Consider the following 16,688-nt stretch of genomic DNA (forward strand, 5'->3'; position numbering starts at 1 on the left):
CTAGTATATTCGTTTTTCCTGCTACGTTCTTCAAGAAAAAAAAATCGGTTTATTAAATCTTTTGTCTTCTCGTACGGATTTTAGAGTAAGTTTGTCCATGCTTATGTTAATTCTTTGTAGGATTTTGATTGGGAATGCATCATGTTTATGGTGAGTTTAAGTAGGATTGTATCTTTATAGTGTTTTTCACCCATGAACATGGTTTGTCTCCACATTTACTTAGGGGTTCTTAGATTTCTTTCCTCAACAGTGTGTGTGTGTCTGTCTGTGTGTGTGTGTGTCTGTGTTTGTCTATGTGTGTTGCTGTCTTGCTTTGCAATGACGGGAAATGAATCTAGGAGCCCATGAGTTAGGCAAATGTTCTATCACTGGGTTCCATCCCTAGTTGGTTCTGTGTGGGTTTTCCCTAAACTTTTAAAATTTTTACTTGCTGTGGTAGTTTGGGTGAGAATAAATTTAAAATTATGAATTCCAATTTTGTGGTCATAGGTTTTCGTGGTCATTTTTGCGGTTTGGACTGTTACTATATTTTTCTTTTACTAATATTCTTATCAGCATGAAAAGGAATGGGCTCCATGACAGCATTTCCACTTACACTTCCTTTATCTTCTGCCACTCCCTTTCCTGTCCTCTGTCCCCTTCTTGCTGCTCTTCTTTTTCTGTCTATTTTGTGTGAGTATGTGTGAGAGTCTGTGCAAGTCATAGGAGGACCTCAGTCTCCCTGGAGCACTTACATGCTTGGGAGGTGCCAGAGGATGTTGGGAACAAAACCCAGGTCCTCTGCAAGAGCAACAAGTGTGCCTAAGAGTCGAGCCATCACACACTCTATTTTTGTTTTATTAAAATATTTCTGTTATTTGTGTCATATCCTTAGTAGTTGCAAAATATGCATACATAACTTATCTTGGTCTATGGGTTGAGTGTGGCTGCCTTACCACTCTGAGTGACTATAGAAGCCTTCCACATGGCTTTGCCTCCTTACATCAGAATGTAACCATCTCCAGCTTTTCCTCCAAGTGTGCTGATCACAGCTGGTGAGGTTTTAGCTCTGCTCCAGCCATCCAGTATCCTTAAAGAAGTTATGAGCAGAGGGATAGATAGCTAACTGTGTTTCACCTGTGGTCTTTGTTTTACGAAATTCCTTCTGTTATCATTCCACTTCTCACTGGAGAATCTCCTTTTAGGTAGATCTACTAGTGATAAATTCTTTTAGTTGTTCTTAAAACCCAATGTTTAACCTGTTTCCTGAAAGACACATTCACCAGGGAGATATTGGAAAATTTTTGCCTGTACCAGCTAAAATATGCCAATTCCTTCTGACCTCCAGGATTTTGGCTTGTGTATGTAAACATTTGTGCATATGTATGTGTACATGTTTGTACATGCGCACGTGTGTACTTATGTGCATGGAAGTCAGAGATCAATGTTGGATGTCTTCGTCTATCTCTCTTAACTTTGTATTTTGAGACAGGATCTTTCCCTGAAATTGGAGCTCACTGTTTGGCAGGATTGGCTGGCCAGCAAGGGACAAGGGGTCTCCCATCTCCAGTGTTAGGATAAGAAGTTTGTGCTGCCATGTCCAATTTTTTCCCCCCATGAATGCTGGGAATTTGAACTCAAGTTCAGCAGCAAGCAGGTCAACTGAGTCATTTCTCCAGTCCTCTAGTTTCCATTCTCTCTCTCTCTCTCTCTCTCTCTCTCTCTCTCTCTCTCTCTCTCTCTCTCTCTCTCTCTCTCCCCCTCCCTTCCTTCCTCCCTCCCTCCCTCCCTCCCTCGCTCCCCCCCCTCTCTCTCTCCCTGTTTGTGTGTTGTTCCTATGTCCTCTCTGTCACTCTCCATCTCTCTCCTTTATGGCAGGGTCTCTCGCAGAGCCCGGAGCTAAGCCATCCCAGCCACCTTCCTGACTCCACACACTGCGATTATAGAAACCCTCTGCCACACCTGGTTCTGGGGACTCTCAACTCAGCTCCTCTTGTTTGTGCAATTGCTCCCACTGTCTCATCAGTCTCGGGCCCCATGATTTCTGATGAGAAATCTTCTGTCCTTTGAACTAATTCCTGACAAGGGCCATGCTAAGACTTTTCTTCTTTCTTTCTTTCTTTCTTTCTTTCTTTCTTTCTTTCTTTCTTTCTTTCTTTCTCTCTCCATTTTTCTCCCAGAAGCGTCATTGTGACACACCCCGCTGTGTGTTCTTTGTGTTTGAGGTTCATTTGGCTGCCTGAATTTTTTAACTTAGTCTTTTTTCAAACTGGGGGATTTTTCAGCTAGCGCTTCTTCAGATGAAGGTGGCTTACAGCACACTTCAAGTCTAAGAGCCCTGTTTCGGGCAGAAGCAAGGGGTCCGCACCCTTCTCAGTGTAGACAGAGTCTTATAAGTGTTCTTTCTTCTGGGTTGGGCATCTATAGCCTGGTTCTCTCTCTGGTCCTCAGAGGACTCCGCGACACCTGCCACAGACTTTATAAAAGTGTTGGTAATGTCTGCACTGGGTTATTTTCAGTGTTCTTGGTTAAAAACAGTAAGGAACTAGTTGGTGGCCTTTCTTTCCTTGTACCACATCTGTTGAATTCCTGTGGTCCAAAGACTTCCCTAACAATTTTGGAAAATATGATCAGTTGGATGAATATTTTATGAGTGCCTAATAGATGCCAGATAAACCCTTTTTCTTTTTCTTTTTAAAAAAAAAGAAGTATGAGCCGGGCGGCGGTGGCGCACGCCTTTAATCCCAGCACTCGGGAGGCAGAGGCAGGCGGATCTCTGAGTTCGAGACCAGCCTGGTCTACAAGAGCTAGTTCCAGGACAGGCTCTAGAAACTACAGGAAAACCCTGTCTCGAAAAAAACCAAAAAAAAAAAAAAAAAAGAAGTATGTATGCATGTGTTCTATGTGTACCTCACTCAAGTATTGTGCACATGTGTGGGTGCGCATGTGTGTGCATGATGTGGAGGCTAATGTTGGGGGGCACCTTTAGTCATTAGTCACTTTCCACTTCATCTTTGGAGACAAGGTCTTTTGCTGAACCTGGGGCTCACAGGCTGGCCGGCCAGTGATTCCAGGAACCCACCATCTCTGTGACTCTCTCCCGGCCCTGGGGAAGCACATGGACACAGACAGCTCTCTTTCCATGACTGCTGGGGATCTGAACTCAGATCCTCAAGGTTGGGTGACAGGTGCTTTGCCAACCGGGCCATCGCAACAGCCCCTTTCTTCTTGTTTTTCCGCATATTTGGTGAAGGGAAAACTAATTTTGAAATGAACATCGTTTTGGCTTACGAAAAGCTGAGTTAGAATCCTAGGGCAAACTCAGCTCCTTTTTTTTTTTTGTTAATGTGGTTTCCCTTTTAAAATCTGACCCACGATGCTCTGAACAGGCGGCACCAGCCAGCCAGTTACACCCAGGAATGCGTCAGCTCATCTGGAAGCATGCCTGACAGCGGCCCCATCATTATTTAGCTTTGCCGTGCACATTTAGTCCGTAGTCACAGTGCTACCAGAGCAGGTGGGGGTGGGGATGAGGGTGGAGGGGTGAGGGCGGGGAGGGCAGGGGGCAGGATGGTGAGGGCAGGGGTGTTGGTGGTTTGGGTCCTCGGTACCTTCATAAAGATAAACCACGTCTGTAAGCACTCCCTCTGGCCAGAGTTCACCAGCAGCAGGTGGCTGGCTGAGGCTGTCCTCCACCTCCTGGATGCCCTCAGTTTCTGCTGAACTCCCTTGTACAGAGCTCAGCCTTTCGGAAGCAGGGTTAATCATTCCTGTGTTCTCCCTGGCATCTGCTTATTCATTCAGCGTGGAATTAGTATAAATGTTTTCATTCTAAAATGCCAACCTCTCGTGTCTGGGAAACTCTTCCATTTCCCTGCCATCTCACTGCTGGATCTCAGGAGCCCTTGTTAGTGCATTGACGTTTACCGACCTGCCTTTTCTCTCAGCCCATAAGCTGCCTGAGTCAGGGACGGTGTCTTATCTAAATCTCCAGTCCTGGGACAAGGTGGCAGTTTGCAGGTGTTGATGGGAAGTGCTTTGGCGACACTTTATCTTGAATCTACTATTGCTCACCATTGGAGCTTGTACTCTCCCATCACTGCGTATTTACTCCCCACTAATTGTTCACCCTTCATTCTAAACCACTATGAGTTCTTTTATTGTGGGGGAGGTGGGGAGACACGGGTAAAAGAGCCATATTTTAAAAGCAATTTGTTTGATCCTTCCTAGGTACTATCTTGGTCGTCGGATGTATATTGTCATTTCTGAACCAGACATGATCAAGCAGGTGTTGGTTGAGAACTTCAGCAACTTTTCCAACAGAATGGTACGTAGTTCCTCTCGGTGTATGGATAAATGGGGGTGGGGTCATCCTAAAATGTAAGAACTTACAGGTATGGAGGGGTGGCTTGCGATAGTTGACCTTGGTTGATAGTTTGACACACTTATGAAGTGGGAACTCAGCAGAAGAATTACCTCCATCAGATTGGTCTGTGGGGCATTTTTTTTTTTTTTTGATGGCTAATTGATGCTGGATGCCCCAGCCTACTGTGGGTGGTACCATCCCTAGAAAGGTAGCTGACCATAAGCCAGTAAGAAATGTTCATCCATGGACTCCGCTTCAGTTTCTGCCCTGGAAGCTGTGAACAAAAACAAACCCTTTCCTCTCCAAATTGCTTTTGGTCATGGTGTTTATCACAGCAACAGGGAGTTCGTCATTTTGTTGCTGCTGCTGTGATAAAATGTCAAGTTCAAAAGTGACTTCTAGAAGAAAGAGTGCGTTTGAGCTTACCGCTCCAGAGGGATTGGAGCTCACAGCAGAAGTGGCAGGCAGTGGCCAGAGAAGGATGCAAACACAAGGTGGAAGGAAGCAGGAAGTGAGGTGAGGCTATAAACACTCAAAGGTTCCACAGCCTTTCCCACTGCACCGGTGACTGGGGACCAAGTGTGCAAATCTCTGCGCCTCTGAGGGGCGTTCTCATCCAAACCGCCACAGACAAGAAGCAAATTACACAGGCTTCTCGGGGCTGAGGTCTGCTCCCCTCCAAACTTAGCCTCCCCGTGAGCATGGGCTTTTGAGAGACGCCCAGAACGCTGCAAAGATGGCATTTACACCTAAGAAACACTCCAAGAAAGCTAGAGCAAAAGAGAAACGGGAGCCAGTAGAAATGCAAAAGCCAGAAGAGTTGGCTAGAGCTGTGTTCAAAGCTAGAGGATCCACAGGGCTCACGCCACGTGAATGAGAAATACTGAGAAATACCGAGCAAGGTTAATAAAAGCCGGTGGGAGCGTGAACTCTGAGGGTCTGCATTTATGTCTTCCTCCGGAACTAGGAAAGCTAGAGAGAGCAGAGAAACACCAGCAGTAGGGAAATTAGTCCCCAAGTGTTAACAGCAGGGCCCATAGAGGACCCAAAGCCAGCTCAAGTCCCCAGTCCACTTCTTGCTTTTTACCTTTAGTGAGAAAGATTCCAAATAAAGGGAATGACAGTGTTCAGTGCTGCCCATGTTTTCCCAAGGTGAGAGACAGAAATTATAACAAAGAAGGGTAGTGACCTTCATGTTAAGTCTTAGGAAGAGTCTCAAGAGAATCAATAAGCAGATACTTGTGAGAATTTGGACAACTATGGTATCTACCATTTTCTACAGGATCAAATTAAAAAGTGTGTGTGTGTGTATGTTTGTGTGTAAGCATGTATGTATGCACGTTTAAGTGCATATGTGTGAGAGCATGTAGGTACAGTGTAGGTGTAGAGGTCAGGAGACAATCCTGGGTGTTTGTCTGTTCTTGCCTTCCACCTTTTTTAGAGAGTCTCCTGTCATTGGCTACAATGTATCCCAAACTAGCTAGCTGGTGAACTTTTAGGACTCCTCCTGCCTTCCCCTCCCATCCTGCTGTGGAAACACTGGGATTGAAGACACCTGCTGCCAGAGCTGACTTTACAGGGGCCCTCACATGCGGCAAGCATTTTAGCTGCTGAGCCATCTCTCCAACCCCAAATGTCCCTTACCATTCTTCCAGAGATGGTAGGTAATCCTTCATTCTTTGGTTGACTATTTAGCAGCCCTGTGCAGACCTGCCATAGGCCAGACACCCCAAGGGTACCAAGTGTAAGGAGGAGAAGACAGCATTGCGTCCTCAGGTCTTGTGGAGCAAGCAGTCCCGTGGAAACATTTGCAGCACACATGGGGAGGCCCCCACTGTGGGAAGTGCAGGATGTTCCACGGTTCAGGCGGCAATACTTAACTGCATGACGCTTGGGACAGAGCGATCAAATGACAGGCATCCTCCGGCATCCTATGCTTATTGAACAACAGAGTGGGTTTTTGGTCATTACAGAATACATGAGGGGTGGACAGATGGCTCAACATTTAAAAGCACTTGCTACTCTCGCAGAGGACCTGGAAATGATTTTCGGCACCCATATGACAGTTCACGATTTCCTGGCATTCCAGTTCGAGGGGCTCTAATGCTGCTTTCTGGCCTCTGTCGGCACTGTGCCCATGTGTTACACAGATGTACATTCAGGCAGACACTCTACACATAAAATTTAAAAAATATATAAGATTGGTACAGAGAGCCTGTCCATTTCACAGACAAGGAAACTGAGGCCCATAGAGGTTACATGGTCAGCCCACTCACAGACTAACAGGGATGGGCAGAGGTACAAGGGCCACCTCCCACTTCAAGCCCAGCACTCTCTTTCCTTTGCTACCACAGCAGGTGTCTTGGGGGACATTTAGATGTCAAAGTCTAACAGAGTCATTGGCCATGCACCCTAAGTCCCAAATGTGCTCATCTTCTAGTTCTAGAACACTGTGCCCAGTTCCTTACCCTACATGCCACTAGAAGGAGGTGACTACCTGGCACCCTGTCTCCGTGTGGAGTGGCCAAAGGAATCAGCAGCTCAGCTGCTTCCTGCTGCTCTCAGAGTCACCATCCTTTCACCCTAAGAACCCTGGCAGACTGCGCCCTGCGGGGACCTGACAGTTCAACCAGGCTTGTGAGCTAAGAATGTGTGTCAAGGGCACAGACCACCAAGGGTCACATCCAAGCAGGCAGCGAGGGAGCCCTGGGTTCCTGCCATGCTTCCTGAGCCCACCAGAGCCCCTAGAGGTGACATGGGCATCATGGTTCTGAATCTCTGACTTCCCACCCACCACACCGGAGATGGCAGGAGAGTACGAGAGCTGGCCCCAAGAAAAGCTGCACTCTGGTGGATCTGCAAGGTGCAGACAGGCCCAATGCGCATGTTCTAACAGAGGCCACTAAATAAAGTTGCCCTTGGCCTCTATCAGCTTCTCCCCCACACTATTTTTTCTACCCCCTTTAATTCCCGCCTCCAAATTAGGCCCTGGCTTTAATTGCAGACTCTGGTTCATAATTCCTTTCCTCTTCCACTTAACAAGGGATGAAGCACTCAGCTCTTGAGGTCTTCCCACAAGATGGAAGAGCCTCCGTAACTCAGAGACAATCCACGTTCCAACCTGACCTCTCACCGCTCTCCAGCACAAGGTGTCCATCCCTCCATCACCCTGGCCTCTATAGTCATTTTCCCAGCTTGCCACCAGATCTTTGCAAATGCCAACAACTCCTAAAACAAGACAGACTATAACAACAGGGCTTGCGCTTTTTTTTAAGCAATGTGAGCTTGAGTAAATCTATCTTCTGAAAGCCTGTGTCCCTCTTTTGGAAACTGGGCGTACATAAGCTACCTTAGGTGAGGCTGTGGTTGAGTTGGACGGGGTCGCTCACGCGAGCCGTGGCCCCTGCTCCATACCCATTGGCTGCTTTCACCTCTTCTGCTCCTACTCAAAGCCTCGCTGTCCTTCAAGGCTCTCGTCAGGGGTTCCACCTCCTCCGAGAAGCCTTTCTGCCTCCACCCACATCTCCCCTTCTCTGCACCCTTATGCTTTCACCCATGTGCCTCATTTGCCTTTGCCACTGACCCCACTGGGACTTCTGGCTTTTGTCCTGTTTTTCAAGCCTGGGGACTGTATTTTCTATACCCTCGTTATGCTTTGTGGTCCAAACACATAATGACTGTCAGGGCGTGGGTGAGGGTGAAATGTCTCCCCGCGTGCTCTTGTGTTTGGACACTAGCTCCCCAGCTGGTGCTCCTGTTCTGGAAGGCTGTAGAATTTTCAGAAGGATGGGGCTTGGATGATGGAAGTGGGTCCCTGGAGAGTAGATCTTAGCAATTCTAAGGTCTGTGTTCTCAGCAGCCTATCTCAGCTTCTGGTCTACCAAGATATAAACAAGCAGCTCCATGCTCCGGCTGTAACCCCAATGAGCGGCTGTCACGGCCGTGATTTCCCCACTATGATGTACTGTATGCTTACACCATGAGGAAGAATAAACCCGTCCTCTGTAAGTTACCTCATGTCAGGTATTTGGCCATGATAATGAGAAAGGTAAAGAGTACAATGTCTCTCATGAATCCAAATGGAATATCCAATGGCCATAAGCTTGACCTTCTCCACAGTATGGGGTAGGTCTGAACTTGGAGATTCCATATCTACTTCCCAGCAAGGTCATTCTCAAACATGTAAGAAGACCCATCATAGATTAGATCTCTAGGAAACCCTGGAGATAATTTTCATTCTAGAATGACTGTGCTTGTCTTCTGCTTTGTTTATGGTCTTTAAGTCAATTCCATATTCATGATAAAACAGCCCTAGTGACTCGATTAAAGAAAAAACAGTCATTAGAGTGGGATTTTCTCACAGGTTTTTGAAAGTCAAATTAAACCGGGTTCTGTGGCTCCCTCTTTCCATATGCTTATTTATCTGCTCAAAGAACTCAAGGAGATTAGCGAGGCGTGATTTCCCCTCACCGATGCCACGCCAGCCTTCCCTTTAATAAGCCGTGTTTACTTAAGTGTTCAGCTTTATTATACATTCACTCGGTAAACATTAAACGCTTACTCCATGCGCGCGTCTACCAAGAGGTCCCCTGTGATACAGAAACACTTCAGCATATTAGTTTGATGCATTAAATGAAAAGGAACTTAAATAACACATAGCTTCATTTTCCACCGTTGAGAGCCCGTCGCTGCTCGTGCATCCCATTTTGAGTCGTGCAGACTCAAGGACAAGTTGGTAGAGAACGGCCGTGTGAAGGTCTGGAATCTGATGTGAGATGTGACCGTCTCATCTGAACGTCTCATGGAGCACAGGTGACACAGCAGGGGACTCTCTAACACAAATCGGTTCTGAGTAAATATTGAATCAAAAGCTCGTTGAAAGAAGTGTTCCTTGGCAGCTGGGAATGGAGGCACACACTTGTAATCTCTGTACCAGGAGACTTAAGTGGGATAGTTCGAGGCCAGCCTGAGCCATATAAAGAGACTCTATGTCAAGAGAAAGGGGTGGGCAACACAGTATTTCTTTTTCAAACTCCAAAATGCTGGACTGGATAGGTCACAAACGCTCAGCTCTTACTTCACACTTTCCCTCAGATTTTATGAGGAATGTCTTGGCTCCATCTTGTCCCTATCCCTCCTTCCACCTCTCTGACACTCCTTGAACCCAGAGATGACCATGAAACTCAAATCAATCTTCTTATTGTTTGTAGACACTCCGTCATTCCAGTAGTTTGGAACTTAGGAATTTTTACTCACATATTTTTCATTCCTTCTTCTTGGTTATCATGCACGCAATAAACTTGAGATATTTTAATATCTCTGGAAACTGGGGCTGAGTCTACATGAGTTGGCAAAAATGTGCACAACTAGTGGATGATTTACTCTTGGGAGGGGTGAGGAGGGGTGGGCGGGTCTTTAGCCTGTTTGGTTGGTCCAGTTGGATGCAGTTATGAAGGAGATGTGTCAGATCATGGAACATGCTGCCTAGGTGCTTAGTTCTTTCCCAAAATGGTAGCATGGAGAGGTGAGGACTATAGGCACGCTGGTTCCTGTCTTGGCTGCTTGGATATGGAATAGAGGAGGAAATTAAAGCCATTGAGCATATGTGTGGAGGGGTGAGTACCAGCCCTTAGGCCCTTATGAATAGTTCAGAGACCACCTCTCTAGGGACAGGTTGAATCACAACAGTCTCATCTAAAGCCATGTGATTGATTCGGTGAGAGTCCTGGCTGCCCCAGATTTAGCCTCTCAAAGGACCGCCTCATCCACTCATCATGTGGCTGTTGGAATCCCAAGGATGAGTCACCATGAGACCACAACTCGGCCACAGAGATGACTAAAGTCAGGAGGCAAATTAGTCCCTTGGAAGCGTTCTACTTCTACATCAAAGTAGTGCACTGTTCAGAGAAACCCAGAGGGCAGTGGCCCCTTAAAGCGCTCACAGTCCAGAAGAGCACCAATCAGAGACCCCAGCAGGTCAGACCTGCCTGTGCTGGGGCCTTGGCGATGCCCGGTCCAGTCTCTACTGATCATAAATTGCCCTCTTTTAACCTGTCCCTACCCCCACAGCTGACACCTTTCTACCCACAGCTTTTGAAAATTCATTCAGCTGCTCCTGATCCCTGTCTGTCCCTTAAAGGAAGCAGCTAGGAAAGAAATAGGCTCTCAGTTCCCGTGGTGAGAATGGTTGTTGCGTGTGCCCCGTGGAAGCTCTTGTCACTTTGGCCAAGCCTGGAAGGTTTGTTTGTTTGCTTGTTTTAAATAATTTATTTATTTTTTATTTTATGTGCATTGGTGTTTTTCTGCATGCATGTCTGTGTGACGGTGTCAGACCTTGGAGTTACAGACAGTCATTAGTGGCCGTGTGGGCACTGGGAATTGAACCCGGGTCCTATGGAAGAGCAGTAAGTGTTCTTAACCACTGAGCCATTTTTTTTCCCTTTATTTCTTTCCTTTCCCTCCCACCACTCATCTCTCCTTGTACGTTTCTTAAGAAAGGTCAACCCAGGCAGAGGTGGTGGTGCACCATTTTGATCTCAGCGTTTGGGAGGCAGAGACAAGGTGAATCTCTGAGTTCGAGGCCGGCCTGGTCTACAGAGCAAATAAGAATAAAAAGAATTAATGAAAGAAGGGAGGGAGGGAGGGAGGGAGGGAGGGAGGGAGGGAGGGAGGGAGGAAGGAAGGAAGGAAGGAAGGAAGGAAGGAAGGAAGGAAGGAAGGACAACCCACATGACAGGCCCACAACTCTGAGCTGACAGTTCTTCCTGACAGCTCGAACCTCCAGAAAGACCACTGAACACCCCAAAATGTGGAGGGACAACCTTGTCTGCACATCTCCCTCTCTTTTGAGGCAGACCTCTGTTTTATGTAAGCACTTGACAATGAGCAGAGGAGTTTGCAGCCTGAGCTGGAAACTGCTCATGCAGACTGGGCTGCCCACTGGGCGTTCTGCCCAACGAGTGGCCTGCTTATTACCTGTGAACTTCCCATCTCATAGCTTTCCTTGGGAGCACGGCTGGTCCTGGAGACAGCTGTGATGTGGGATTGCAGTTATCTGTATCTGTAAAATACACCTCAAAGCAGGTTTTCAACACCATGCGTTGGTTTGAACTTTGACATCTTCTTCCTAGGGCCCAAGTGCCGGTGAGGCCTTGGGATGCAGGACTGGACCAGGCTGAGTGGTATTGATCCGGATGCTCGAGCTTTTCTCTAACTCATAACACTTCTTTCTGAATTTCAAAATGTTGTTGGAGGAGATTTTATATTTTCCATCTTAGCAAGTTCTTTCTTGTTGCGTGTATTTACGTGTGTGTGTGTGTGTGTGTGTGTGTGTGTGTGTGCGCGCGCGCGCGTGCAGCTGGGGTGGGGTGAGGGGTTCTCACAGTGCACGTGTGTCAGAGGAGAACTTGCAGGAGTTAGTTCTTTCCTTCCATTGTGGGCTTCGGGGATTGGCTCAGCCCCAGGCTTGCCAGCGGTGCCTTTACCTGGTAAGCCATCTCCCCAGTCTTGCATTTTTGGTGCTACTTCTTGACTCATCAGAGAATCGACTTTTTAAAAACTAAATGATTAAAATCTTATCTGTGAAATCATGCTTTTTCCCCCACTGACCTTCTTGGCTGTGGAAGTAGAAACCGGTGTGTCAAGCAGGAGATGAATGCCCAGAATTTGGGGGACACATTGTAAAGGCGCCCCAGACGCAATTCAGTCTCACCGCAGCTGTATCCTGAGTATCCATGCAGACAGCTTGGACTGCTTACCTTCCTCATGGCTGGGACAAAGTGTCCAGTAAAAGCAGCTTAAACAAGCAGAGATTTGCTCCTGCTCAGAGTTCCAGGGCGCGGCCCACCGTGGGGGGGGGGGGGCATGGTAGCGAGAGCTCGAGGCAGCAAGTCACTTCGTATCTGATGTGCTCGGCTCACTTTCTCCTTTTTATGCAGTTTGAGACCCCGGTCCATAGGAGGGTGCCTCCCATATTTAGGGGGGGGGCCTTCCTGCTTGAGTTAACCCAGTCTAGAAACTCCCTCACAGCCGTGCTCAGAGGTTTGCCTCCTAGGTGACTCTAGACCCCGGCAAGTTGACTGCCAGTGTTAACTGTCACACAACTCATTGTACAGGCAAGGACTGACCCCATTCCCCCACCATGATTTCCATCTTTGTACCAACCTCTTTCTCCCCACATCCCCGCTTCTTAGTCGTCTGCCAGTGAGCTAAAAGCCTGGGTTTAAATTTATTACTGGTTTTTAGCCGTGTGACCTGTCAGTGTTCTGACCTCTCTGAGACTCAAATTTTTCCTATATGAGTGGCATTAGGATGACTGATTAGTAAAGTCTGCAACAGAGACAGGTCCCCTGAAATCCTGCCTGCACCTCATGTATCCACCATTCTAAGCTCTAAATACAGGGACAAGCTCTCTCCCTCCCTCCCTCCCTCCCTCCCTCCCTCCCTCCCTCCCTCCCTCCCTCCCTCCCTCCCTCCTTCCCTCCCCCTCCCTCCCTCTCTCTCTCTCTCTCTCTCATCCTCTCTCTCTCTCTCTCAATCTCTCTCTCTCTCTCTCTCTCTCTCTCTCTCTCTCTCTTTCTCTTCCCTTAAGAAAATGTTGTCCGAGCTGAGCATAACAGGTGCTGTATCACCCATCTCTGATGCTATTCTATGGAAAGGCTCTGCAGAGAACTATAGAAAACGTCCCATAGGAGGTAGGATTTGACAAGTCCCAGGCTCCCTTCCCATCTCAGGAAGGGCCCTTGCTGTCAGGTGTGGGGCTAATGGAAGATCTAAGTGTATGGCTTTCTACCCCAATATATAAGCCATACTTGGTTCAAATCTTTACATAGATCACAGTGATAGTATTTTTATAAAATCACTTCAAGCAGAGAAATTGGAATAATTAAAGTGACAGGATTCTCAAAAGCTTAATTGACGGGACTCCAACAAGTGAACACGTCAGAGGTTTCAGATAACGGAGAGGAGCAGACAAGCCCATGGAGAATTTCTTCATGGGTGTGAGGTTGTGTGGGATTCAGAAAAGTTGGTGGCAGTAGCAATCATGGCAAACTACATATTGTTGGTATTCTGTAAGCAAACTGACATGCCTAACACGAAACCAGCTGGCAATGCTCAAACAGTGACCACCTGAGTGACGTGGCATCCCTTGGAGTCCTCAGCCCTCATCCCTCTGCTGCCCTGCAACCCTCTTCTGCTTCCTGCCTCTTTGCCTCTTCTAGGCTGAGAAGACACAAGGACCTATATGCTCCAAATAGTGGCCACACCTCAAATGAGGATATGTGGTCCCAGCACTGCCCACTGTGAGCCTGCTGGGAATCCATGTTAATAAGTCAGCTACCTGGACTCCAAGGAAACAAGTGGGAGAGGCAGGAAGCTAGTGTGACTCAAGGTCGGGGAGACCAGCAAAGCCCCGTGAGAGATGAACTATTACAACCCAGGGGACAACCACGTGGTCACTGAAAGGTGGCATCCTCAGCCATAGGCAGAGGATGGAAAGTCTGAGTCAGAATACAGTAACACAGTGGGAGAGTGCTTGTCTTAGGTCTACTCTGTATCATAAAGAAAACATTTTAAAAACCTACTAAATTAGCCAAGGGAATTCTGGGAGGAAAGGATGTTCTTAACTTAGCTCTTACATTGTGGTCCATGTCTGAAAACCATCACCAAGACGACGAGGTCTAATTCTATCACACGTCACAGTGGACACTTCCTGAGACTAAGCAGGGCCCTTATCAGTGGGCCAGGCTTCCTCTCTCCTGCCAGGGATGGCCCAGCCCATCAAGTTTATTCTTGATTAAGGCTTTTTCTATGAGAATTACTGTAGGTTATTCCAGCTCCGAATAGCTCTGTTTAAATGCAACCTGAGGCCTTCCACTTCCGTATTTTGATTCTCATTTTGGTGTTTGCCATCACTCAAGTCCTACACAAATTAAAGATATGTGGCACAATATTGTCTTTTGTTGTTTTGGTTTGGGGTTTTTTGTTTGATTTGGTATGATTTTTTTGTTTTTCTAGACAGGGTTTCTCTGTCGTCTTGGCTGTCCTAGAACTCCATTTGTAGACCAGGCTGGCTTCAAGATCGGAGATTGCCTGCCTCTGTTTCCCGAGTGCTGGGATTAAAGGCATGTGCCACCACCGCCCGGCTATGGATCTTGTTTATAAAACCCAATGTGTTTTTGGGTGTGTGTGCACTCACGTGACTGACAGCCAGCTCAAGTGCAGAGCAGAGCCCATGTTTGGCGGGGACCCCTTCTCTGTTTTCTTTCCAGTTCTCTCCTTCTTACCACTCAGGGGTGACCACTCCTCTGGCTTCTGTTCCCACAGATGTGTATTACCCATTCTTGAATCTTATGTAAATGATAACTTACGGAGTGCATCATTTTGTCCTGGCTACATTTTTCTCAGTGTGTCTGTAAGATGTATCTATACCCGGGTACTAAAATGAATGCAATCTGTCTTGTTTATTGCTGTATAGTTCTCTTATTTACACAAGATCATTTGCTCCTCTGTTGATGGACTCGTAGGTAGTTGCTAGATTTTCACTATTCCAAGGCAAATTGTTAAGAGCGTCCTAAGGAAATGCATTTAGGAACAGATTCCTGGGATCATAACTGCTCAGACACAAGAGCAGGTGTGTGCCTGGCCTTCCTGTTTACACGGATCAGTTTTCAAGGTGGCTGAGCCTGCTGATCCCCTTGGCAGCCTGAGAGACTCTCCGTCGCTCTCCATCTTCCCCGCTCTTCACCCTCCACTGTTTCCTTTGTCTTCTGGCTGGGTAGTGGCATGTCATTGCCATTTTAATTTGCATTTATGAGATGAATAATGACGGTGAGCACTGTTTCATATGCTCACCTGCCGTTTGAATGTCCTCTTGTGCGTGTAAGGTCTTTGCCCATTTTTAAAAAGGTGTTTGTCTTTTTTTCTGATCAATTGATTGCTATCCTTATATGATCTGATATATACAGATATATACACTGGGGATTTCTTCCCCTTGTCTGTAGAATATTTTTTTCTTGTTTTTCAAGACAGGGTTTCTCTGTGGCTTTAAAGCCTGTCCTGGAACTAGCTCTGTAGACCAGGCTGGCCTTGAACTCACAGAGATCTGCCTGCCTATGCCTCCTGACTGTGCCACCACCACCCGGTTGTCTGTAGCATTCTTGATGTGTGTGTGTGAGCCTGGTGCATTCAAACAAAGGACAGTTTTATCTTACACTCAACAGTCACACTCAGTATTAATTCAAAGAGTGTGTTGCAGACATTCCTTGCGCTTTCTATGCTGTTCCTCCATGCCCTCTATAATAAGTACAGTTTTATTTATTCTGTGCAAATTTCTATGTATTTCATAGTATTTTTGTCTTGTCTTGGTGGTTTTTCTTTGTTGTTGGTGGTGGTGTTTGAGACACGGTTTCTCTGTGTAGCCCTGGCTGTCCTGGAACTTGCTCTGCAGACCCCAGACTAGCTTCAAACTCACAGGGGTCCGCCTGCCCCTGCCTCCCGAGTGCTGGAATTAAAGGTGTGCGCCACCACCGCCCAGTTGGTTTCATGTCATTTTATCCATAGTCCATTAGATTTGGTATCATGAATGGCTATCAAAATCTACTATTTCCTGGCATCTGTTGAGATTGTATACATTTTTTCCTTTACTGTGCTAATGTAACGAATTCTAGGTGGTTGCTTTTCGAGGCCCACACTCCTGGAGTAAGTCCCATTTGGTTTTGATAAATTGCTCTTTTAGCATGCCACTGGATCATACTAGCTAGAGTTTTGCTTAAACGACTTTTGGATCTGTGTTCATGAGAAAGTTTTTCTTTCTTGTAAGTTTCTGACAGATTTTGGAATCAGCTATTGTTGGCTTGGGCAATGGTCTGGCTTAATGTTCAATTGTGCTCCTCAGAGCATTAATCTCAGCTTTGATTACTGCAAATCAGTAGTTTATTATGGCAATAACAAATAACACATGCAATTGGATTAGGCTCGGTGTAGAAACCTATGGTTTTCTGCTTGACTCCAGATTGGTAGAGTTTATCTGTCTTTGTTCTGCCAGCCATGAAAACACCCCAAAGAATTATTTACCCACACATTATTTCTCTTCCTTCTCCGTAAGAATGTCCTTGGAAGTAAGTCATAAATGTTCTGTTTCCTCCGTCTACAAATCAGTCCCGCCAGGAAAACAGAAACAGTGAGGTTGCTCTGGTGCCACTCGCTATCCATGAACTTGAACTGACTCTTAAAAGCCCTTCTTCACAAATCCCTTCAAAAAAAAAAATTCTGGCTTCTATATATAAAAGCCTTCCAAAAGTGGGGATGAAATGTATTCTCTACACAGGGGCATGGGAACGAG

General features: G+C 46.7%; 1 protein-coding gene across 1 annotated transcript in view; it reads left to right on the forward strand.

Moving 5' to 3' along the window:
• Tbxas1 (thromboxane A synthase 1) overlaps positions 1 to 16,688 on the forward strand; it is a 167,033-nt gene that overhangs the window by 61,426 nt on the left and 88,919 nt on the right. The window contains exon 4 of the mRNA XM_038318530.1: positions 4,210 to 4,306. Within this exon, the coding sequence (XP_038174458.1) occupies positions 4,210 to 4,306 (97 nt within the window). The remainder of the gene's footprint in view (positions 1 to 4,209; positions 4,307 to 16,688) is intronic.

The sequence above is a fragment of the Arvicola amphibius genome, chromosome 2 (assembly GCF_903992535.2).
Source record: "Arvicola amphibius chromosome 2, mArvAmp1.2, whole genome shotgun sequence".
NCBI lineage: Eukaryota > Metazoa > Chordata > Mammalia > Rodentia > Cricetidae > Arvicola > Arvicola amphibius.